This window comes from Vanessa cardui, chromosome 20 (assembly GCF_905220365.1).
Source record: "Vanessa cardui chromosome 20, ilVanCard2.1, whole genome shotgun sequence".
Lineage (NCBI taxonomy): Eukaryota > Metazoa > Arthropoda > Insecta > Lepidoptera > Nymphalidae > Vanessa > Vanessa cardui.
The window spans coordinates 10582850-10610441 of record NC_061142.1 but is presented as its reverse complement, the minus strand read 5'-3'; the positions used below and the strand labels follow the sequence as shown (position 1 = coordinate 10610441).

General features: G+C 31.1%; 1 protein-coding gene across 1 annotated transcript in view; it reads left to right on the top strand.

Moving 5' to 3' along the window:
- Positions 1 to 27592, top strand: part of LOC124538608 (hemicentin-2) — a 323521-nt gene that overhangs the window by 293125 nt on the left and 2804 nt on the right. Inside the window, exons 3-14 of the mRNA XM_047115722.1 lie at positions 2688 to 2820; positions 7251 to 7459; positions 13815 to 13925; positions 14369 to 14572; positions 15891 to 16042; positions 19576 to 19723; positions 20085 to 20215; positions 20761 to 20920; positions 21382 to 21485; positions 24786 to 24975; positions 26852 to 26985; positions 27310 to 27490. Of these exons, the coding sequence (XP_046971678.1) occupies positions 2688 to 2820; positions 7251 to 7459; positions 13815 to 13925; positions 14369 to 14572; positions 15891 to 16042; positions 19576 to 19723; positions 20085 to 20215; positions 20761 to 20920; positions 21382 to 21485; positions 24786 to 24975; positions 26852 to 26985; positions 27310 to 27490 (1857 nt within the window). The remainder of the gene's footprint in view (positions 1 to 2687; positions 2821 to 7250; positions 7460 to 13814; positions 13926 to 14368; positions 14573 to 15890; positions 16043 to 19575; positions 19724 to 20084; positions 20216 to 20760; positions 20921 to 21381; positions 21486 to 24785; positions 24976 to 26851; positions 26986 to 27309; positions 27491 to 27592) is intronic.

Below are 27592 nucleotides of genomic sequence, written 5' to 3'. Positions count from 1 at the left end.
GCCCAGACTTTTTACATAGGAATTCATTATAGAACGTTCCTACGTTAGTCCTCCTGCGCTAAAAAAGATTTTTCAAAATTAATCTCAGGGGGTGTTAGTAATCTCTGGGGGATTAAATGGAGAATGGAACTTTGTACGGAAATTCTTCATTTCTGATGTTAGAAATAAGAAAATCGATGGTTTCTGTTTATAAGCAAAACACAGCTTTTAAAGTGTTTTCAAAATCCTATAATGGATAAGATGGATTTAATAAAGGATCAAGGTTCTATGGAAGTTTTTCAATTTTTGAAGTCAAAAATATGTAAATTTGGCATTACGTTTCTGTGGGCTTGTAAGCCTCTGTGCAATTTATTTTGCAACAAAATTTTAGCTTTCTTCTTTCACATGGGCGATTAACGTATCTGCATAAATTGATATTCCAAAAATTTTGACAATTACTTTTTAGTCTGTCTTCTAATTGCTAAAATTTAATAATCTAATTACTAATTTTAAATTCTTAATAACGATTAACTGTTTTAATTTTAAAATATTACATTCCTTTCTGGCTTAGCATTTATGAATGATAAATTATTTTATTAATTATAAACATATTTTTCGTTAGCATATACACAAATATGTGTTGTGTTGTGACAGAGTTTTAATGAGATATGAGCAATACAGGTTACCAGAATATCAACTTCTTACAAACATTCATTGATTTTTTAAATATGTAAAGCTTAAGCTTTAAAAATTAAAAATGAAGTGAACTATTAGAATCTGACCAACCAATCAAAACTTCATAATATTAGTATAGATATAATATTGGTATAAATCGTAAAAAAGTAAATATGTTCTAAACCCTCTCTTAGCCCAGCAGTGGGAAATTTATAGGTTGTTGATGTAAAAGTGAATAAATCGTACGCTTCTATGTATATTTATGAGCAGATAGCTGAAGAACAAATATAAAAAATAAATAAGAAACGAATGTTTGAGTTCCTTCGGAGTTGGTCAACAAATTGTAAGACCATTACGAGTGAAAACTACATCTTGAAATACACTCAGGATATGGACAGTACACTCGACGTCCGGAAATTAATAGCGTTTCCTGCAGCATCGTGTACCAATAGCAAGGGAATATACGTCGAAAATGTTATCCCAGTTCTACAAATGGTCAGTTGGATTGAATTTTGGATGTTTGGCTGTTAACAGAGATCTCTTGTTAAATATTTGTTGAGCGTTGTTAATTTGGACTATTTTTGTACCAAGTGACTAATGACCATTTGGAGTTGATTGTATACTTGGGTATATTTTATACAAACTCTTTTGAGTAGGTACTCACTAATAATATAATCTACTGTAATACCTAGTAATATAATGTTCTGTATTGAAAAACAACTAAGCCAGTGCAACTATGGGCACAATTCATTAGTTCCCACAGGTTGATTTTTCTTAACCTCTGTCTGCCTACCAATTTGAAATGAAAACAAAATATTGTTATGTTTTTATATAATATTTATACAAATTTTTAATTGTAATTGCCAGAGAAACTCAGCTTCGAAAGTTTTTCTATCCAAGTACTTAGTGGTTCGCGGTTTCTGCGCATATCATATTATTATAATGAATGACAATATCTTTAATATTTTTTTTGGTTCTAAAATTATTTTGTCTTTTTATTTCTGAGAAACATTTTTTTTTGGCTATAAATACCCAAATAAGTTAATATAATACCACACAACTTAGATGTAGCATCGTCAAATATCATACATCCGAATTAAGAGACTTCATAATCATCAATCTTTATTCATTCCTCATGATCTTTACGCCAACGTAATAATTTGTAATATCATATAACCAATGAATGAAAAATATTTGCTAAATTGACGATTGATTGCTTTTAATATGTCAATGCTACATTTAAATTGTGTCGTACTATACCAATATGTTTAATGCGACTTAATAAGTTTACAAAATGTAATGCAGTGAAGACTTTGAGTTTATTTAGAAATACAGTCCTGACAAAAATCTCAAGTGTTAAATAATCTTGCTGGACATATTAAAACTGAAAAGTCAGATTATCGCAGTAAATAAAATTTTTGACGACCTTTTTTTACTCTCTTAAAGGCTTATAAATAAGCCTGACCGAGTAATGCCTGACCTGTCGCAAAACACAAAATTTTGTTCGGAGTTATTCAAATTAAACTTTAATAACAGATGTTCAAATCTAAACTAAATCTTTGTCAATATTTTTCGAACATTTTGCAAAGACATCATATGATACGCCCGAACAAGCAATGAATTTTAAAACCTGATCCAAAATAAAACAACAATTTTCCATTACGTGAATTCACTGTTGCATAAATTAAAGCGATCCTAGTAATAGATACTCCAGCTTTCCACTATATTTTCTCATTCTATCCGGGCCGGGTAACGGGACAGATAACCGGACAGCAAGAAGCGGATATCCGTTACCACCGGCTTTACTTAACCTGACTATTTGTTTTTTAGTTGCATTGCAATCGTTATACTTTGATAAAATATTATTGCTAGTAGATTATGATACAGCTGTATCTCAATATTCTTTTGTAATTTCATCGACAACATATCAATCAACTTCTGCACTTGTTATCTTAGTTTTTGATTCAAGTCCATGGAGTAGAGATATTATTCACTTAAAATTTCACCAAATTTAATTTATTTTTTCTTTCCAGCGCCGTTGACGCAGGTGGTAGCGGTGGCAGGGGAGCCAGTCTACTTACCTTGTGACGTGGCCACGCAGGACGAAGATGACGCAGTACTGCTAGTTCTCTGGTACAGAGAAGATTTAGGCACGCCTATTTACAGGTATGTTATGAGCTCAACCAAAATATATACTAACACATGGTATTATAAATGATTCCTAAAATACTTAAATTACTGGTAATACAGTCGGGGTAAGAAAAGGTTTGTCACCTTAAGATCTATTATCGTGTACTCAGTTTGAGTGGTAATCTGCATTACCGATCGAGAATAACTTTTTGCGTTGCTATGATTTGATGTTTAGATTCGAAAGGTACTAAGAGTTTATGATTCGATAAAGGAATTAATTTAAAAACTGTCGAAGGTTTTCTTACTCTGACTGTATATGCAACAGACAAATTATATTTGTGTATATGCCCACATATCGGGTAAATAATTTTTTGAGTCAATTGTGTGTATTTTAATGTGGTTTGCACCCCATTAGTCAATGTAAGCAGCTACAGACGAGCAAGTTGAATCCGGTATGAGAGCAAATATGGACAATTTCCCTTGGGAGCTCGTTTCGTGGAATGAGTACAAGAGTTAATACTAAAGTTTGTATTAACTCTTGTAATTATTTCTTTATATTAGTACTACTTATTAGTGTTTATATTCAACTAGCCCGTCCCGGCTTCGCAGGCGTGGATATATATATATTTTTATTATAGGTTGCTTTTTTCCCACATGTTTAACCATTGTCGTTCTATTTCAAATTATTTACACAAAAACCTCAATAAATTATATACATAAACCTTCAAATCAAAATAAACTTTATTCAAGTGGGCTTTTACAAGCACTTCTGAATCGTCAATTAACCATTAAGTGAAGCTACCACCGGTTTGCAAAGTAGATTCTACCGAGAAGAACCGGCAAGAAACTCAGTGTAGTTACTCTTTTTCAACATTTAAAAAGTACAAAGACATGTTAGTTAATACAATTATTTAAATTAATATTCTTCCTTATGAATCCTTTTGTCTATCAGTGAAAAGAGAATGAAAATCGAAAAAAAAATTAGTACTTTTGAAGTTTCGATTTATAATCTATAGTGATATAAATGGCGGCTTAAAATGTCCTTTTGTCAAATTTGTACAATATTTCTCCTCATGTGTATTTGGATTAATTATTCGAAAAATGACAATGTATAGAACCCGTTTTTTACCTTAAAATACCTTACACTTGTTAGTATATTTGACACGTCAAAGAAGTGTAGTATGGAAAATATTTTCTTTGACCTTCCACGTCGGGTTTATTAATAGCCTTATATCGCTCGAAGCCGATTGTTCTATAAACAAATACAATTTCCGTGTATGAATGACCTCTTCATTATATTTCCGTCTGTTTGTTCAAATGAAATGATATCATGTTGAATGTCACCTTATGTCTCAGTTCTATGAGATAGGGGAAATGAAAGATAGCGTCTAAAATATTCATATCACCTGTCAGATTCTAAATATGCAAAATGACAGCGTAATTCAATCAACTACATAAAGCATCTTTAAAAAAAAAAGTAAAAGTAAAGTAACAGTCTGTAAATTTCCCACTGCTGGGCTAATGGCCTCCTCTCCCATTAAGGAGAGGGCTTGGAACATATTCCACCACGCTGTTTCAATGTGGGTTATTGGAATGCACATGTGACAGAATTTCTATGAATATTAGACACATGCAGGTTTCCTCACGATGTTTTCCTACTCCACGTGATGAATTATAAACACAAATTAAGCGTGTTCTAACCACTGGGCCATCTAGGCTCAACAAACTATCTACTACATTAAGGAATTACCATATACTAGCAACTAAAATTATTTTACTTATGAGACACCTTAAAATAAGCATTTTTTCGAAATTATTATCTACCATTAATACAACAAACTTTACTCATTCAATCCAGCTATTCAACCCAGAGTAAAACACTTTCTCAGGGCTTGCCCTAACATTCAAAAGGACTTAAGTAGTATGTTATTTCATACCACTTTTTATGTGACAGGTGACATTTTATTATTATTTAATTTGTCACGAGTGGTTCGAGTATTGTGTTACTCGAATAAGTCACGTTATATCGGAGACATTCTTTTTATAATTTCATTGACATCTTTATGTACATATTTTTTATATGGATATGCTTAGATTCACGCTCCATACCTATTTATATAAATTACAATGTCTCAGAGATACAATAGATATGAACATAATTTGAAATCGCAAAAGTAAAAATGAAAGAAACACTTACAAGAAAACGTATAAATTCTAAAAATCAAGGATCAAGACCTCAATGCTACACAAGATTATATAACATATTATGTTATATATATAATAATGTGTAGCATTATTATTATGACGACCATCATGGGTACGCCACTCCGAGGTCCCGGGTTCGATTCCTGGCCGAGTCAATATAGATTATCATTAGTTTTCTGTGTTGTCTTGGGTCTGAGTATTTGTGGTATCGTCGTTACTTCTGATTTTCCATAACACAAATGCTTTAGCTACTTACATTGGGATCAGAGTAATGTATGTGATGTTGTCTCATATTTATTTATGTGTTTTACGTCTATTCGTGTTTTATACACGATTTCTTGTTAAACTCTCATTCTATGAGTCCAACGTATTCATATAATATAAATGACGTGCCATAGCATCACTTACTATATCACAGTAGAAGCAACGGAAGCGCGCGAGGCGTAACGGTGCGTAGAAATCGTGTGTATGGTCAACTTTGCCACATATTGTTGCACCCCATCGTTCCGTTAACGCGGAGTATTCTATTGCAAGTAACTTTAGAATATTATATATTAACTATAACTGAAAATATTTAAATTATTTTCTAAATCTATAATATTTATATGTCTGTCTGTCGCTCTTTCACTACGAAATCAATGAACCGAATTTGATAAAATTTGTTATGAAGCAAACTTGAACTCTGAGGAAGGACATAGGGTACTTCATTGCCTAAAATATCTCTACCGATCGCTAAAACGCGAACGAAGCCGAGGGCGACAACTATGCTAATATTATAAAGAGGAACAATTTGTTTGTTTGTTTGCAGTGAATAAGCCCAAAAACTAATGGTCTGATTTAAAAAAAAAAAAACTTTCACTATTTGAAGGCTACATTATTCACGAGTAACATAGGTTAAATTTTATTTTGGAAAAAGTAGGGTCGGAAATCTACGCGGACGACGTCGCGGACAGAAGCTAGTATATAATACTTACAACTAAACTATATTAAAAATAGACTTTCAAATGCTTTCCTGTGAATACACTATATTTATATTTCAACTGAAAAATTGTTATTTTTTATACATTAAAATGTAATTTATATGTTAACAAAACCTATTCGACTATTTTATTAGTCAAGACAAAAAAATGTATCGGAAGAGTGTATCGTATATAATATCGCACGCAAAAAGAGCCCGAATCGAGTTTACTCTCCTTTTAATTCGGTTATAAACCTTTGATTAAGGATGTATTCATTTCGACGTCGAATTTTTTTCGTGATGGTTACTGACCAAAATATTGGGTGACAAAGTTATATCACATTTTTTACACGCTACATGACGTAATTATATTAAAATTTATATTTTATTTAAAAAATGTAAAGCGTACAAAAATTAATAATTTATTGACTACATTGAGCCGAGATGGCCCAGAGGTGAGAGGCGTGCATCTTAACCGATGATTGCGGGTTCAAACCCAGGCAAGCACCATTGAATATTCATGTGCTTCATTTGTGTTTGTAATTCATCTGGTGTTCCTCGGTGAAGGAAAAAATCGTAAAGAGACATGTCTGTGTTTAATTTCATTGAAATTCTAACACATGTCTATTCCACCAACCCCGCATTGGAACAGCGTGGTGGAATGTTTCAAAACCCTCTTCTTAATGGGAGAGGAGGCCTTAGCCCAGCAGTGGGAATTTACAGTCTGTTGTTGTATCACATTATAAGTTAGTGTTCTTGGTTATTGGCGCATTGAAATATGTTCCAAACCTTCTCCTCAAAGGGAGCGCAGGCCTTAGCCCAGCAGTGGGATATTTATAGGCTGTTGGTGTTTTTTGTTGTCGACAACAATTTTAAAATTTATCTTCTTATACTGTAATTCAAGACTAATTTAAAATAAACCTAGAAAATAAAAATATTTGTTTTTTCGATATTGCTAAGCCGATTACGGTAGCATATCATAAAAACAGCATAAGCGGCGAGACGAAGCCTTCAAATAAGATTTAGGTTAAAATAACTCTTGTGTAATATAATGTGGATTTATTCTTGATCAGTCTTCGGAAAATTGACTTACGTCTTTATGGTTTATCTATAAGTTTCACGTTATATACGTGATATGTAAATTCTGTGTAAATCTCTTCAGTGTGTTCATAGATTATTTATAAACAATAATAAAAAGGATAGAAGTCTGATTATTTGAAAAAGGAATTTCCGTTACATTCGAATTAATTTAAATTCGAATTTAATTAAACCTTTCTGACGCAATCTTTTTTTTTACTTGCAGCGTGGATGCCAGGGAAAAAGACTTCGGTGTAGCAGAACGATGGTCAGATGAGAGCGTGTTTGCGTCCAGAGCATACTTCCTGCCTGAAAGAAGACCAGCAGAACTCGGCGTTGATAGGGTTAGAGCAACTGATCAAGGAATATACCGATGTAGAGTAGACTTCAAACAAGCACAAACAAGAAATTCTAGAGTGAATCTCACTGTTATAGGTAAGTTTATGTAGCGATTACATATCTATTTTAATATTATAAGTGTGAAAATAAATCTGCCAGGCTTTCATAGCCAAATTACTGAACCGATTTTGATGAAACTTTAGTATGAGGCAAACTTGAACCCTTGGACACAGACTACTTTTTTCATACCAAATACTTGATATCGTAAAATGTGAGCGAGATGGCGATATCCAAATATGAAATATTTTTATCGAAAATATTACTGCAACGTTATATTTTGTAATTACACATCCATCACACCTGAAGTAACTCGAACTGATTACATTGCTTAATTCAAAATGCAAAATATATCGCTGAGATACTATTATGAAAAATTTAAAGATATTACAATTTTATAGAGAAAACTTTTACAATTTCATAAAAGTCCCGATCCGGATCCAATTTGTTTTAAAAATGGATGAATCCAAATTGAAGTAAAATACACACGAGGCGGTAGCATGTAGGAGAAAATCAATAGCTAACGTAATTTGGGTTCGAAACGTTCGTATATCTTTTTGCTATGGTAATAAAGTCGAAAATTGAATAATTTAATTCGCCACAAATGATAGATATATTGCGGGTACAACGATGCGATGGAAAAATTAACATGAAGCAAATCCAAAATCCGCTTTGTGCAAAAAAACGTGACTGACTCGGGGGCCATTGACAATCTGAAACCTGACGTTAATCCAGTGTTGAGGCGTGTGACGCGATAATAACTATGAGGCTATTTGTGAAGTCCTGTGGCTTCTGGAATAATGTCATATTAATAAGCCTTAATACTTGGATTAACACTTCGTGTTGCTGTTGACATGTTCAATTTTAATTCAACAACATTCGATGTAGTTAAATTTCCCAATATTAAGGACAGATTTGAAAAGGCAATTTAAAACTTATATGTTACAAATAGTTGCCAATTAATGTAGAGCTTTAATTAAATTGTAAACAATAAAATTCTCTTGAAAATATTTGAAAAATTTTATTTCCAGAATATTTTGCTTTAAGTGCAGTTTTTCCATAACATAGAATTTTTACAACACCAACCACTTCAAGAGATTTCAAGTTTTAGTGAAAAGATCTTAACGGTTAAATTTCGTCAACATGAATGGGGTCTGCTTTTAAGAAATACTAAAAAGGATTTCGAATCAAAGAGGCAAGACGACGTCAATTGCACGCTTCAGCCTTTGTGAAGTTCATTTTAAAGTAATAAAATTCAAGCAAAATACCAAATAATATATTCAAGTATTCATACATATGGATCCCAAAAAGGCACTTCAAGAACCTCCCTTATGTATATCATCCAGAAGTGCACTCGACTCCAGCGAATAAGATTATTTAGAGCTGTCTGCACAATATTCCGACCAAGACACAAAGGCTTATAATTCAAACAGAAAAGAACATAAATATACCAATGAATGTTTTTGAAATTTGTGTCTTATTTTGTTCATCGAAAGTACATTTTTGAAATTACAAAAAAGTAACACAGAGCATTTAACTTTACAGGTGCTTAATTTTAATTATAAAAATATACATGATTAATTTGTAATGTTGATACCAACATATTTTATTTTAATTACTACAAACAGTTTGATAAAATAATTACAATTAATTGTGTGCAAATTATGTCATGCATTTAAGTAATTATTAAACTAAAATAGGTAACGTGTTTCGTAACAAACTCTTTAAAACTAATACAGGACAAATCTTAAAGCGTTTTAAAATGAACTAAAGAGAAAATGAATTTGTGGATATGTTTTTATCACAGTACAGTTTATCTTTCTTCCCTTCTTTGGTAAAATGCCAAAAGTAGTTTCTTAGACTTCGTACCTAACAGGCGACACTTTTAGCTAGAATATTCTACGAAATTACCCTTGCCAAGCTATTTAAAACATGAGGAAAAAAAAACTGAATTTACTGGGTCTGCTTTAAGCTGCATTCAGAGCTGGATTTAGACGAACCGAACTTTTGAAATATTTAAGTTAATGTAAGTTTTGCATTAAGGTTTTATGTGCTCAGCAAATGTTACATGTTATTTTTTTTTTGGGTACATTTTATACCAAAATTTAACTGTACTTTACTCATATTAGTGCACGTAAATTGTCCTTTGTTTTTGACTCAATTGAAGTCTAAATATATTCAAGTTTGCCCCTTTAAACATATTAGAATTTATAAATTGTTAAATTACAATATTATATGCGAAAATATTTTCAGATTATATACAATCCTTCATTGTAATAACTGCCTTTATAAGAAACATTTGCAATATCCTAATATTTAGACACATGCATCATATCACAGTTACTGTGTTAAGAATAGCTTGGTGGTTCAATGTAAACACCAGATTTCATTAAATCGGTTGTAAATTATCTTTAAAATCAGATGTATAAGTTTATATATATTTTGTCACTATAAAAATGGTACTTGGTATATTGGTAATGGTTGGTACACAAGATAGTGAACAAATAATTCAGATCAGAACAGCCACTTCTAAGCTCATTAAGGCCTCATTATTTACATGCTTATACATATTTACGTGTTCAACGCTATCTTAAATACGACAGTGTAACAATAATGCCCCTACGAAATTCTCAGAGAAGTATTAAAGAAAAGATAATGATAGCATTTGTTTAATATACTTAGATGAATCTATTTACTCACAGGGAAGGGCTTCTGGATATTCTTTGTTAATGATAAGGAGGTAGTCTAATCGGCTTTTCTTATTTTTGGCTTAAATATATTATTATTGGCTTAAATAGTTCAGTGGTGAATATCTGTTTACGTCAGCTGAATATTGCGAGATTTAAACTTGAGTCTTGATCTGTAATGGCAAGAAAACATCATGCACAAAAAAGTCAGACAAAAATCGTCGTATCAGAAATTCCTCTACAGTCGCCATCGTATCCTCATGAGAAAAAAGGATTTAGCCTGTCATTTAGAGACCTTTTTTAATTTACATTTGACTTAAAACTGAAATATTTTATTTAAAGAAAATATTTAAATTTTTTCGTATGTATGAAAGCAACACTGCATTATATTTTCCTTAAGAGAAAATGTCTGTTCGTGACTTGCGAATAGCCTGTTCTAGAAATGCAAACAAAGATCATTGTTACCGTCTCCATTTAAAATTATCTTGACTTTATTAGAAGCTAAGTTTAATTAACTGTTCTAGAATAATTATTATTTTAATTAAATTAACCTTTTAAAAATACTTAAAGTATAACCTAAAAAAACATCATGACAATATTCATTATTAACGGCATTTTTACCATCCAAGAATCATTTAAAACTTTTAAATTGTTTGTTCTTGAAACACATTACCAAATTATTATTTATAAAAACTATTTCCTAATTAATATTAGTATTAAATAGAATGTTGATAGTGCTATTTATTTAGAAACCTTCAATACTCTTGTCGTGTCAGCCTATTAAGCGCCTAAAACTTATATATAGGTAAAAACTATTTCGTTTTATTTATTTGGTTGCAGAGTTATGGGCAAAAGTATCACCAACTCAACACATATTCTTCCGCCAAACAGCAATACTTAGTCTTATTATATTCTGGTTTAAGGGTTAGTGATACAGAGCTACAGGGATTAGGGACACAATTATCACCTCAGTTCCTTAGGTTCGAGGTGCATTAGCGATGCATAGTAACTGTCTTATAAAGTGCTGGGACGGCCATTTTCATGTATTTTATTTTCCAGTTTTACTTTGTTATTATATTGGAAACCTTTAGCTATATTTGAGATGATTATTTAAAAATATTGCGATGATCGTATAACTGTTAGTATTCACCTTTAGCAAAAGTCTTACAGTACACTTAATGAACGAAAATACCCTTACAACATCAGATTGTGTGTCTCTTTGACGTTCTAGATACCAGTTGTTGAAGTTAATGTCTATAATTTTTTATAATTTTAATTTTATTATTTTACAAGATTTCTATGAGATTTATCAAGCACTAGATTCTGTAGAAGCCATATATGTGAGTACTATATCGCATGAAGCACTACAAAAATGTAGTCACCTTGAATATCCGGGATCTTGGAGAACATACCTAAACTTTATAACTTAAGTTTCTGATAAGAAATTTACTCTCGACTAATATACTTAACTATTTACTAGAAATTCTTAAATTGTTTTTCTTTAGCAGTGGTACCATCATTTATTTTTTTGTGCAAGATGCTATTAGGGCTTGGTATAGCTCTTTGCGCAAGCCTGCTTGGGAAGATACCAATCACTCATCAGATTCACTCAGCAATATTTAGTATTAATATGTTCCGATGTGTTTGTTAAATGAGACTATACAACTTCACCAAAAAGGACATAATATTTTAGTTCCCTAACTTGATGGTGCATTAGCAGGAAAGATTAACATTTCTTACAGCGCCAGTCTTTATGGGTAGGTATTAGTTAGGTAAAAAAATCTGCTGAGAATGTCTTCAGAAATATAACGCTTAAAATAATACAGAGAATGAAGTTCTCTTAAAAAGTCAAATTAAATCCAACAAATTTACTTTTAAATCCACCTGTGCAGAAAACAATTTTTTCCAAAAAAACTTTTACGGCTGAGGCTACTCGATTGTGGAATGCCCTCCCGCTTAATATCAAATCTCTTACCTCTTTAACATTATTTAAAACTAAAGTTATTAAATATTACCTCACACTCTCACACTGAATGGCGACTAGATACCATTTGTTATTTGTATATATCTGTATATTTGTATGTATTTATGTATGACTTTATGTATATATGTATGTATAAATGTATTTATGTACCTAGCTATATGTATGTAGTAGTTTATTTATGTATTATATTATTTGTATCTATGCATGTAGTCTATTTTACACCACCTACCATTTCTCTGTTGGCTACTACTCCATATCACCTCGGTTGTCTGGAAGAAATCGCTTTAAAGCGATAGCACCGGTTGTACCATCTTTTTTATATGTTCTTACTATAAGGCTTAATCTGTTTAATTTGTGGTGTACAATAAAGTATTCAAATAAATAAACAAATCCACGTTCTTCTCCTATATTTTCTTTCTTATAAAACTTGTGACCTGTCAACTTATTTTCTTAAACCACGTCTCGTAGATCATTATTTGATTTCTACATATTTTTTTACGTTGGAATGTTGATGATTCATCAAGCTAATTGTCAATTTTGATTATATTAGCAAATTTAATTTGTACCTATGTCAATACCCTCAAATCCATAATGTAATTGAAGATTGTAGAACGATAAAGAAAATTAAAGTCAAAATCCGTGTTTTGTGTACAATAAACACCTCATGAGTTTTTAGATCAGGAAATTATATATGAGAAGGTCACTTTTTTCATATTTGTTTCGAAATAATAGTAATTTTTTTCTTGGATCAAAGTTTGTCGTTATCGAGTTGTGTTATTAGTATTATTTTTTGGGACTTTTGGTTTCCTCAGCTGGTATGTGTTGAATCCAATCTTCGACTGAGATTCACATGATCTATCCACCTGACAATCTCAGCTCGATATATATGTGATAAAGTCAAAACCTGTCACCTGGGTGGAATTATTGGAATATTTGGAATTTGTTTGGAGTAAGTCTTGTTGGAATAAGTATTAATTGTATCAACTCAACAATATCAATTATACTTTAACAAAATTGGATCGATTAATCTAAAAACGTTACTTAAAAGCGTAGGTTGTTAATTTTTGATTTGAAACGAGTTTTGATATTTTATAAAAAGAACATAATAAGCCTATTGATAAAATAAATAAAAAACGTGAAACATTTATAATAGAGTAATATTCTTCAAATTATTGTCCGATATATATTGTACTGTTGGTAAAAGGCAAAAATTATATCCTATTATATAAAAAACTCTTTTCAAGAGAGAAGCCAGACGAGTTGGTTATTCTTTACAAATATAATGGCTTTCAAATTCTAAATCCCCTTAAATGGGTGATTGAATTCACATTTAGCCAATTCACCAAACTAATATGGCAACTTTCCAACTTAAGCGATGTAGGCTCCACATATAACCATGCTTTAATATAATACTCGTTATGTAGTTCCCGCACCTTTTTATATGGAAAAAATAATAAATCTCTCGAAAAAGACAGCAAAATCGCTATTGTTGTATTTGTTATTGTATTTCTTTTAATACTTTCATCGTCCTTGGTTGTCATTGCTGAAAGACGCAAGTTCGTTCGTTTACAATTAAATAGTTATTATTATGTTTTTATAACTATTCGGAATAAAGCTCCTAAATTACAAAGGCATATGTTTAGAACGAAATGTTTTGACAATAATACCTAATTATTTAGTCGAATTTTAATTGAGAAATGTAATGTATTCTTTTTTTTAACAGTACCACCGAACAAAATGGTTATCACCGATGACAAAGGCGACATAAAACAAGCAATCGTTGGACCTTACGTTGAAGGAGACACGTTTACGCTCAAGTGTGACGTTTCTGGAGGTGAGTTTTTTTTTAATATTGTGATTAAATTCCAGTAAATGTAACGTTATTGGTCGCTTATAGCGTCATGGGCTATCATTAACCAATGACTATTCGAATTTTAACTATTCGAAAGTCAAATTCACTTACCTTACGTCGTTGTGAATATTCTTGGGTATTTTATATTAATGTCTTTGAAAGTAAAACTAAAATAAAAATTGATAAATTAATTTCATAAAAATAATTGATGTGTATTAATATTATCATGAGTGGCATAATGATAGATTACAGTCACATCCTGGAAAACTTACCTATCACCTATACGATCCCGTAATCATACACAGCTGTTATATTATAATTTCGTCTTTTTATATAATGATAATGTACTTTTCAACAAAAACTTTATAGAGAACTTGACCGTAAGTACTAAGATGTCAATTACCTAATTCAATATTATCAATCAGGTCGACCTCGGCCTTGGGTCAAGTGGTTCAGGAATGAATTGGAAACAGACACACCAGCTACGACGTTACAAGGGACCAGTGTTAGAGGTGTGCTTCGAGTTGGACCTTTGACCCGAGCCGATGTCAGAGCGACCCTGACATGTCGAGCGTCAAACCATTTGAGAGCACATCCCATCGAAACAACTCTGACCTTAGATATGAACTGTGAGTGCATATTCAGTTGCTTGAAATAATTATTTTGTAGTACAATTTTGTTTTGTAATATATACAAAAATATAACTTGCTTATCATTAAACTATTTCATATAAATTTAGTGAAGTAACAGTGTCAATTTTAAATAATTAATAGCATATTTTGTAGTCTGTGTATTTTTTAAATATTTTTATTTGCATATCAAGCGAAAATTGATTTAAAATAAAGTGGTAATCAAATTAAACTTTATATTTTTATAAATTATATTTTAAGCAATAATGGAATAAGTAATATGATCATTGATTCAGACCGTTTCGAAATTTCTAAGGATTTTCAAGTTTGTTTTTGATTTAGTTTCTGATAGAGTTTACTTAATATTGTTCGGAAAATTTGAAGCATAACTAAGTTTGATAGTTATCAAAGTACTATGTGAACTTTAGGTTCTTTGATATTGAAATTCACTAAAATTAACATCTCAAATACACTTGAATACTAAGCACACGCTTGAAAACTGATTTTGAATTTCAGAAATTGATATTAGAACCATTTTAATCAATCTTTGCTGTTATTTTAGTAAATCACACACAATTCGACGGACAAAATTTGAATTATAGCTGATGTTTTAGACATTTGAAAGTTTTCTCAGTCGTAGATGACCTAAATATCCAACAGAGTTTCTTGAGTCCTTTCCGTTCTGAGAGTGAAAACGACACCTGTCAACTTTGCTCGTTAGAAAAGTAGCAAATGCTTTACCCGAGCAACCATTGCAAGTTAGGTTGAAATTTATTTTATTCTGTTCAAATATCGCCATTGGCTGTTATTTCTTAATCTTCACCTTTTGCTCTGACGACTTCAAATTCTATTTGTATTTAGGCTTTTGTTGTTATTAAATTATATTACGGATTTTTAGATAAATACAAATTTGGTTTGTGATTTGATTATTTTAAATTCTATAAAATTAAAATTAACCAACTTATTTATTAGTTAACAAATAATGATCATTAAGACAATTGAAAAGTCTTTAAAAACAAAGTGAAGTTTAAGTAATGTTTGCAATTTCATTTAATAAACATCACAAAATAAGGAAATGAAATTTTAAAATTAAATTTAAATTAAAATTTTTAAATCATTAATAGGTTTCACAGACTCAAGCCATTTAAATAACATCGTCATATGTTAAGTCGATAGTGGTGACTAATTCGATAGTAACATAATTGTAAAAAAATTGGGCAAACGACACCCTATAATAAATATATCCTGTTCTCTATTCAAACAATTCAATTGATCTTCGATAAACTGCATTAGATTATCAGAAAATGTTTCCTTTCAGTCCCGCCTTTAAACGTTCACATACTTGGATCAAATCAGCCTCTATCAGCGAGTAGGAGATATGATCTCCTATGCCAAAGCTCTGGGTCACGTCCGCCCGCATCCATCACCTGGTGGAAGAATGGCCATAGGATAAACAACGCTAAAGAGACGGTAAGAAGGTTGAATTTAATTTAAGCAATCATTTCAATGTTTTCACAAGCAAGGTTAGTTTGGTTGGATGTAGAATAATATTCGGAAATGTATACAATTTTCGATCCATCGACAAATATTATTACAATCCAAACTACTACTTACTATGTATTTAATTATTCTATTATAATATTCATACAACATGGAAGCTATTCCAAATTCAAAAAATACTTAAATATAATTTATTATGTTATTGGTCTATTACTTTTATATTATCTGTAAAGAAATTCATTTAAAAGAAATTTCTTCGCGGTGTTTATTTTAAATATAAATTCCTATTTCATTTATTATCCTTATCAAAACTACTTCTTTATAATTCCCAGTATCGATACTGTCTTTATCTATTATTTAAATTGAATTTTAAAGGAGGCCTTATGTTTCCTAATTTCAATTGTCTGTTATATCCTTCCGAGTTAAGATAAGAGACTGAATAAGTTGTATGGTTGTTAATACTTTTTAAATTACTTTGGATTGGGGTAATCTAATTTGAATTAATAAGCTGTTAAATATCTTGTGATCTTTAGGATTAGATGTAAGTGCTTTATGGAAAAATATAAACAATTTAACCACGTTGAGGTCGGAAAGTGACGTTTTGACAAATTACTTAAAAATTAGATATATATTGGAATGTGGGTTTCTAAGATATCTCATTTAAATCAAGAAGGGAAATAACAACTGAACTACCTTGGGTATAAACACAGAATAAAAATATTTTTCTAGGTATTATGTTCATTAAATGTCCATATACTGCCACAGATGAAAAGGTTTATATCTTTGAGCCAACATGACTCCTAATGTTTACGTAGTTAATTTATCATTTTAAATAATAATCGTTGTTATATTTCATTTCACTCATTCTTTGCTCAATAATTTCGATCAAACTGATAACATATTTCATAAGCTGATTAAAGAATGGGGATATAACCAAAACGTTACTACAAAATATATGCTCTTTTTTAAAATAGCATTATTGCGCCATAAGTATTTTTTTTTAAATTTTGGCTTCATTATTTTTTATTCTGTTAACTCAAGCAACCTTAATTAAGATGCGAGTTCTAGATTATTCTTTAACCGGTAATAAAGGACTCCTGTTATGTCTAATCAATTCTAAACTTTCAAAGAAGCTAATTTTGCGCCAACAGAATTTATCGAAGTGCGCCGTAATCTTTATTACCATGAGAAACAACATCGCGAAGTCAACTTAAAATAAGGGCACGTAGATGTAATAAATGTAGATTGAATGGGACAAGCAGCGCTTCGGGCGTACTCAAATCGGTCGTAAGGGAGGCCCGAGCTAAGAGAGTGCAGGCTATGGAAAATTTGGGGACTTTATCTTAGAAAGTGTGCAATTATATCTTATTAGAAACTAAGCATGTTAATCAGAACTGATTAATCTTCATTACAGTTCTACACGATCTGTTGACTTTGTATTCATCTTCATTTCATAATATTTCGTCGTGCACGTATCCCTGTATGATTACTATCACACTTGTTTTCACTTTTTCACAAATAACAAACAAAAATCGATAAATTTCAAGACAATGTATGAAAGTTATAAACTCACGTATAATTATTATTTTCTTCCGAATTTAAATTCATAATCAAGCACCTCGAAGTTCTATTTAGCTTAAAACAAATAAAACAATTAAGTCGATACAAAATAAAATACATACGTAATCAAAATATAAAGATTAACGCAATGCATACTATTTCTTGTACAAAAGTCGCATCATCGCACAGCGCCATCTCTTGACTGTAAAATTAAACACAATTATTATAATGAATTCCTTTCCACGAGAACATTTTATCCACATAGCTTTGAAATTATTGCATCACCGTTAACAAATAATTTCCTGGCATCAAACGAAATGCATTGACTCGTTTTGTAGACGATTAAACGATTTAAATAAACTGCTTTCATTAACGGAATTAATTTTAATGAGGACAGCTGATGAACTTCACAGCTTAATGAGATGTCACAGATTTATTATTTCGCTCATCTAAAACGAGGGATACTTCATTCGTTAGATGAGTAGGAGTTCCATTATTACGCTTTCTTAATTTTAGTATTGTTTCAATTTTATTACTATTATGCCACGTTTTAACCAAATCAATCATGACAAATTATTTTATTGTTTGCCCTTAATTAAATGTATTAATTATTTAATATTGAAATATTAATTCATATATGAGTCATTTTTAATTCTTAAAAATAAAAATAAAAACGTGACTAGTTACATTCCCAACCGTCTTTTGATTTTAAAGACATCATTTGGCTGATTTCAAAAAGTTAATCTTGTCAATTTGTACATGTGATAAATCTTTTTCCAAAACTAGTCAACTGACTAAATTACGGTCTACCCATTGGTTTATTTACTGACTCAAGATCTACTTTTATATCATTGAGTGTTCTGGAATCAATTAGCGTTTTCATTATTTTCTGGATTAAGACCTCAAACTTATGGCACGAGTTAAATGTGAAACAAATTTGTTGAACCATTCCACTTTGTGAAGGGTATAACATCAATGTTATAATGTTTTTTACATGCACTTGTGTTCTGATAGTGAGTTTGATGTTTTCTAAGTTATCTCTTATTTTCTAAGAATATAGTTTACAATGTATCTATTGAAAACATTCTAGCGTAAGATATCTACGATGTTGATCTCAGAACAGATGTCATAAATATTAAATAAGACTTGGAATAAGACGGCTCGTAAATAACTTTGCGAAGTGTTAAGGATAAGTATCTGACGTCACGGTTGTAGTGACGTAATCCAGATCTCGAGTCATTCCATTCGGTATTCCTTTCCAACTCCTTTAAAACAATGGAACATGTGCATGTTATAAAACAGACCTTTAAGAATTTAGTACCTCACTCCTTCGGGACTTTGTTTCCACTGCTATGTTCTATATTCAAATATTTTTGCTCGCCTTTTATTTTTAGGAAATACGAACATATGCATCTAAATTATTTAATACACGTGTGTTTCGGATAAAATAAATTCCATGATGTAATTATATTCTTGTTTGTTTCTAAATTGTGACCCAATGTTCGAAATAGTATTTATTAATGTACTATATCAAAAGACAATGCTTTCATTTAAAATCCTCTAATCTTTAACTTTTATGGAGAGATGTTAAACTATAATTATTTTTACGGTAGACAAAATATTGTAAATCAATATATATAAAACTGTTCCGTTACTGAGTGACTGAGCGACTGACAGACAACGCATAGCCTAAACCACTGGACTTAGAGACTTGAAATTTGCGCTATGGGATTTTTCAAAATTCCCACGGGATAGGGAATAAATATGATTTATATTTTCGAACCAAAGTAGCTCTATCTCCGTAAGTATAATTATTAGGGGTTTCAATATTAGCATGCAAGTAGGTTGTAACAACAATTAAAAACTATTTTTAGGATATTTCAGAATTCCCAAGGGATAGGGAATGAACGGGACTTGTGTAATATAAATATTATCACCAACAGTTATCAACGGACGGCAATACGACGACATCGACAGTATCCATACAGTTGAATAAAGCTGATGCAGGAGCAAAGCTCGCATGCCGCGCTTCCAACCCTCAAATGCCATCAATACCAGCTATGGAAGATGATTGGTTATTAGACATTCAGTGTAAGTAAAACACATTTAAATACAATTCATAGCAACAGATTTCCATTTAAGAGCAATTAAAATTGTCATCACTTATGATAAACTTTTGGGTAGTACCCAAAATGTTTTTGAATGAGTTTCTTCTAATAGTTTGACAATGTATGGAAAAAATTAAAGGAACACCAAAACAATATTAAAAATGAACTAATTGTCGAAAACAATACAAGCTGTTCACAATTATCTACTATTTCACTATTGACATTAATATCAATTTACGACATGCTACAATATATTACAAACATAATGTACCAAATGTACGAAATGTCGTAAATTTTATATATAACTATTATAACATGGCTATAAAATTTAACTTTCCCACCAGATGTTCCAGAAACGGTAGTACGGTTGGGCACTAATTTAGACCCGAGTAATATCAGAGAGGGCTCGGATGTGTATTTCGATTGCATCATCAAAGCACATCCCTACGTATATAAAGTCGAGTGGAGACACAACGTGAGTTCTTATATTCAAATGAACCTCATTAAATTCCCTTTGAACGAGATACTTTATTTCTATAACATGTTCGACGTTGAATAAATAAAACTCGAGATCATGTCAAAAGTATAATTATAGTACAAGTGGATTTCGAAAGCGATAGGAAATTCAGATTTATTAAACATATTATAAATTGAAGATTAATTTTCTTTGATGAAACGTGATATTTTTTGTTGATCCTGGTAAATATTGTCTCAAAGTACCTTGTTGCTAATGACTCTCGAACAGGATGGAAGTAGCCTAAAGACTCGTAAATAATTCAGGCAATAAATCACTGTTTCAGGTGTTCATTTATTTTCCTACTCGGAAATTAGTTTGAAAACCTATTAAATAATTATGATAAAATTAAATTGTTTAGTTAATTTCTAATCGTCTTTGTCTTTACTACCATAATAATGAATTCTATACACGAAATATATCAGAAAGTTTTATTGAAAAAATAGCAGCGAAATATTTTAATTCACATTTAATTAAAATGCTTAATAATGATTTCTATTTGATAGGGTAAGACCCTCCATCACAATGTGGGACAAGGCATCATAATTAGTAATCAGTCGTTGGTTCTGCAAGGCGTGGGGCGGAAAACAGCCGGTAACTATACCTGTGTCGGCTTCAACGCTGAAGGCGATGGGGAAAGCAAAGCATTCTCTTTGAATGTATTATGTGAGTAAAATAATCACTATAATAATTTCTTTTTTTAAAAGACAAATTCCGTATGTATATTTTGTTTCAAGCCGTTAAAGTTACATTTTTTCTATGGGTTTTTCTATGGGTTGGCGGACGAGCGTATGGGCCACCTGATAGCAAGTGGTCACCATCACCCATAGACAATGACGCTGTAAGAAATATTAACTATTCCTTACATCATCAATGTGCCACAAACCTTGGGAACTAAGATGTTTTGTCCCATGTGCCTGTAGTTACACTGGCTCACTCACCCTTTAAACCGGAAAACAACCATACTGAATACTGTTATTTGGCGATAGAATAACTGATGTGTGGGTGGTACCTACCCAGACGGGCTTGCACAAAGCCCTACAACGAATAAGTGATTGATGATAATCAATGAACATGGTTTTGATTTAGAAAAAAATTAAAAATAATTATTTCTTTTACGATGTCAGATGCTCCGACATGCAGAAGTTCTCAGCAAAGGGTGCACGGCGTCGCTAAACAAGAACGAGCTCACATCACATGTCACGTTGACGCAAATCCGCCGGAAGTCAGTGTAAGTATAAAAGTCAACCGAAACAAAATCTAAGAAATCCCTGTATTTAAACCTCAAACGAACCGATAAGAATTGATTGATGAGTAGATATTGTTTTTGACATATTTTATCCAAAAATATAATAAAAACGAGTTTCTGTTTGTAATATTGTATAGATATTTACCATAACAACGTTTTTTATAATTTTTGTCAGTCAGTCTGTTTGTTTTGTCTAATCTCTGGAACGGCTGGTTCGATTTTAGCGGGACTTTCGCTGGTCAATAGCCGATATAATAAGGATCATTTGGGTTACTTATATTTTAATATTACATATAAAGTAATAATAAAGTCACTCTGCAATGTCCAAATACTGACCAGGACCGCGCACAGCCCTCGAGCATGCCTCGACACTACTAATATTTAATATCACAAAAGCTGCTTATTAAAATTAATAAAATATAGTAAAATTTGTAAACTAAACAATAACTTTTGTTCAATTCAAACGAACGAAAGAAATCGCAGGCACCGCTAGTAGGCTATCTAAATTTAAACAAACATTTCATTGTCACTGAACGAACGTCATTATAAACTCAACTCAACCTTAGAATGAGTATTCAAAAATAAATAATTAAAAGCGAAGAGACCTTTGAGAAAACAGTCTAGTCCTACCTGAAAAAGAAACAACGCGAGTCCCGTGTACAAAATTGACCGAGACATCAGCATAAAAGTAAAATCAAATAAATCTTGCCATAAATCCTTCTTTATTTGATAAAGGTGACGTAGAACTGATTGATGGATGCCAAATAGTTTTCGAATCGTTTTTCCAATAGATGATAAAACTACATGACGCGGAAAACTTTGCTAAACTATCGTTAACTTCAGTTTAACAATTTCGATTTTCCTTCAATATTCTATCAGCTGAAATGAATCTAAAATCGAAATTTAACTTTTGATATTTTTTCCTAATTAATATATCGATCTTTGGTCTGGGTCAAATCAACAACAACAACAGCCTGTAAATTTCCCACAGCTGGGCTAAGGCCACCTCTCTCTTTGAGGAGAAGGCTTGGAACATATTACACCACGCTGTTCTGATGCGGGTTGGTGGAATACACAAGCGTCAGAATTTCTATCAAATTAGACTTATGTAGGTTTACTCACGATGTTTTCCCTCACCGTCGAACACGAGATGAATTATAAGCACAAATTAAGCACATGAATATTCATTGGTGCTTGCCTAGGTTTGAACCCGCAATCATGGACTAAGATGCACACGTTCTAACCTTATAAAAATAATTTGCTCATGTTGAAAAAATTGATTGCTTGTTAAATTATATTACCACAATGCACTGGTCAATTTTGAAAATATTTATTGTGAAATAAAAACCACGAGTTCCAGCACGTAATATTGCCATGTTATATTAAAATACGTCCAGTTATTTGAGCTTTATTAAGTAAATAACAAACAACATATCGTTCGAATATTACATTTATAATTTAGCGAGATGTTAAAAAACAACATATTTACGTCTGAATATCCAAGAATAGAAAGGAGTAAAAAATTGTGTTAGGCTGTTCTTAGAATCAATTTATACTATAAATGTTTTTTTTCTGATAAAAGTATTTTTGTAGTATGTATAATGTTTTTTACATTAAATAGAACGTCTCAAATGGAATATTGCAGCTTTGTTTTGTTTTTTTTTTATGGAATAGGATTGCGGACGAGCATATGGGCCACCTGATGCTAAGTGGTCACCATCACCCATAGACAATGACGCTGTAAAAAACTATTCCTTACATCGTCAATGCGCCAGTAACCTTGGGAACTAAGACATTATGTCCCTTGTGCCTGTAGTTACACTGGCTCACTCACCCTTCGAACCGGAACACAACAACTGCTGTTGTTTAGCGGTAGAATATCTGATGATTGGGTGGTATCTACCCAGACGGGCGTGCACAAAGTCCTACCACCAAGAAAAAGAAATTTAGTAAAAAATAGTAGAATCAATTAATAAAACATTTGACATTCCATAAAATTCTGATGATGTTTGCGAATAAACGAATCCTTTCCTATGATGTATTCCAACTCGTCTCAATTTTCATATCTAAATATAATAAGCAACGTTTTCCAGTAAATATAGAAGAAAATAAAGAAACTAGACACGATGGAGAATGTCCGCCAAAAAGTAATCCTCAAAGCGAACTCTTTGTAAATAGCGAAATAACACGACGCGGAATAATACTAACCAGCTAAGCTAAAGAAAATAAAGATACAATACGAGTACTTTGAGATGCGAAACGTCGAGATGTCTTGAATTTACCATAACTTTGTTCTTGCCGTTATTCGATTCCACCGTGCTCTGTTACCCAGCGTCACTATGAACTTTTCAACTGTAATCGGTGACTATTTCTATCTCTTTTTCAATTTCATATTACAGAACTCGTAAACGAGTTATGAATTTTAGCGCTACATCTAAATATTTTGTACGCAGTGAGCTAAATATCGTTTATTGCGAAGTGGATCGAGACTGGCATCACTCCAGTAAACAATTTACTTGTCTTCGTGAATTTATGATTAATTTGATATCAAATATTTTTGTTTTGAAGTACTTTATTAAAATCTTTGAACGTTTTCGTTGTGTTGCTGATATTCGAAGATAATAAAGAAATTCGGATTGAAATATAAATAAAAAGATTTATGAATTAAAGACGATTGTTTTGAAATTATACTTTTGGGTTTTGATTTGTTTTGATTTTCATCCAATGTCTATTGTATCAAAATGTTAATTGAATATAGAATTCATAATTAATTATTGTAAAATATGAACCAAAGCTTTGAAAAAAGCCTGAGGTTTGAAAATTCTAATTTATATTGTAGGGACTTCATTATAGGTGCAGCCAAATACAATACGATGCAAATTGAAGTAACTCACTACACATTTATTTATTTTTTAAATAATAAACAACATAAGACTTACATGAATACAATTATTAAATTGACTGTCTTGAGTCGATTTTACTTTTTGGAATTAGTATACAATATATCAATTCAATTAAATATATTAATACAATTATTATTAATATCATAATTTTTAGTATAAGGTTTAAAATTAGTCGATCTACTAATAAGAGTTAGTTAAGCTAAAAACGGCCAAAAGTTTAACATTTGCTTGTTTACTCCAACAATTCGTTTGATTGATTATGTTAATCTAATTATAAATTTAGTAACAGCGTCATTTAAATCACTCAACAAAGCACTCAGGATGATATTACTAAATTAAATTACTATAGGACTAATAAATAATGGATAATTTTACACAGTTTCGATGGACATTTAACAACACAGCGAACAGTAACGAAGTTAGCGATACCTACGTTTCAAGATCCGGCACAAGTTCCACAGTGACTTACACGCCTCACACTGAGATGGACTACGGAACCCTCCTTTGTTGGGCGCACAATAGAATTGGAAAACAAAGAGTACCGTGCGTGTACCACATAATTGCTGCAGGTGAGGAGATTATGAAACGCTTCCTTAAAATGGATTTAAACGAAACTAGCTATCTACATATAGATGAAAAATGACGTATGTAGCAAATATAGTTTTATAGATATATATGTATCTGAATAATGAGTAAACCGTTAAGAATAATCGACTTCTAATCAGTGTCATATTTTATAATATTTCCAATTGACTTAACCGAAACTAGCAATCAATATTGAAGTAGTTGTATAGATATCTATTTCAATAAAGATCGTTGAACACAATCGGTTTCTAATTAGCGTGATATTTTTATAATATATCCATATTTTTGTCTTTGTAATGTCTTTTTTTTGTCTTCAAAAAGTTGTTAGATTATGATGACTAGATGAAAATACTAGATAATAGTATTTTAAAATTGTATTATTTTAATATAATCTAGTAATATAATAGTATTGAAACAAAAACATTGATAATTATTTGCAATAAAACAAAGTGTACATTAAATTCCAATTCACATTATGTATTAAACAGTAATCACTGTTTAATACATAATGTGAATTGTTTAATACATTCTCTTCTATTCGACGTTTTGTCAAAGTTTTTCGTTTGGTAAGACTAATAGTGGGTCGCCCTCAAAACTTAACCCTTATTGAAATTTATTTTTGATCGAAAGCTATGACAGGTTTTGTTTTGATTTAATTTCATTGTAAACAGCGAGTCACTCATCTATATTTGGAACTAAAAAGATGAAACTTTAATTTCATTAACTTAAAATTGGAGTTGGTCAGCATAATCTACTTTAATTTTCTTTATGTTTTTTTTTTTTAATTTCTAATAGTCTAACCGGACAGTAACATTACTCCTCTCTTTTAAATTAAATATTTTTCGAATTGTAACAATTTAGTAAATTTCATTTCAGAATCCTATTTTTTTCATCCAAACCATAATCATTTTTCTAAGTGCAGCTATCATCCATTAATATATAAGAAAAAAGGCCTTAACAGAAAACTAATTCTAATCGTAATATCAGTGTAAAGAATAAGGTTAATATTATTCTCAGATCATCACCAAGCTTCGTCGTTCTCCACAAAAGTGTGATAAATGTATTCATCTCATTAGATATGCCATATTTTCGCTTGATTTAATGTTAATGGTCAGATCTGGAGCCAAATGTGTATTCTACCAAAAGAATGGTTTCGTTACAAAATAAATCAGGAAATATCAATAGGATGATAAATTAAACATAGATTAGGTAGACTGTAATGTTTAATAAAAAAATGTAAACTAACTTTTCAATACATTTAATTTTCATTCTTATTTTAAAGTATTCTTAAAACAGATACAAGAGTTCTAGAAAGTTGACACATGAGTCTTAGTCTATATTAAAAAATATACTAAGTTTCTTAGGACATGTCCTGATAAGTATGCCTGTTTTAACGTATAACAATTAAAGTAGTACAACTAAGTTGACTTTCGTTACGCTATCTACATTAAAATAATATTCTTATGTATTTCAATTAACATAATGATTTTACATTTATTTATTTGTCCATTTACATGGTTTCAAATCCACTTTCGTTTTCCTTAAATGTATTACAGCTAATGCATTTGTTTAAAATTAAAATAAAATTTAGTCTAATTAGAAATAAAATTAAGCTAATCCTTTATACAGTGGTTTATTTTATATTTATTAATCAACCTCTATGATTACTTTTTCAGATTACGTTTATGTTTTACGAACTATGGACATACTATATAGCTAGAATTATAGATCTGTATCTACATTAACGATCATTTAATTTTGTATTACCCTATTATAAAAAAGGAATCCATTGAACATAAATTCAGTGGAAACAAAAAAAAAATACTAAACAAATGAAATTAAATTAACTTTTTATTTTAGGTCGACCAGATCAAGTTCACAACTGCACAGTAGTAAATGCGTCTCTAACTTCATTTGGGGTTCGTTGTTCTGAAGGTTTTAATGGAGGAATGCCTCAATCGTTCTTATTAGAAGTTCGAGAAATTGTTACTCAGGTAAGAAATGTTTAAAATGTTAATAAAAATAATAAGACTTTGTGATCGTAATTGTCAGTTGACTTTTCAACGATTTTGCGTTTGATACTTTTCGAACCGGTGGCTGCTTCACTTAATATAGTTGTTAAATGACGATTCAAAAGAGCTTGTAAAAGCTTATTTGAATAAAGTATACTTTTATTTTGATTTTTATATTCCTTTGTAAATGATAGCAATTATTACAATGCTCATAATTTTTTATACAGAAATACTTGGATAGAAGTTATTGTTACTATTATCAAGCTTAAATTTTGGCGCAATTAGTAAAGTTATATAATTTCACAGGAGATTGTAGCCAACGTCTCAAGTGCTGTGCCTCGTTTCACGGCAGTTGGTCTCGTACCAGGGCGTACGTATGCAGCGGCTGTCTTAGCATACAACGCTAAAGGCAGAGGAGACCCTTACCCTTTAAGAGCCAGCACTTTGCGACCACCAGAGAAACACCATGTACATGATAAGAGTCTAGGTAAATATTTAACAGATCGCTCATCCAGAACGACATCGTCACAATTGCAAAAATCTCTACAATGACTTTTTCATTCCAAACGATTTCATTTCGTACATACTT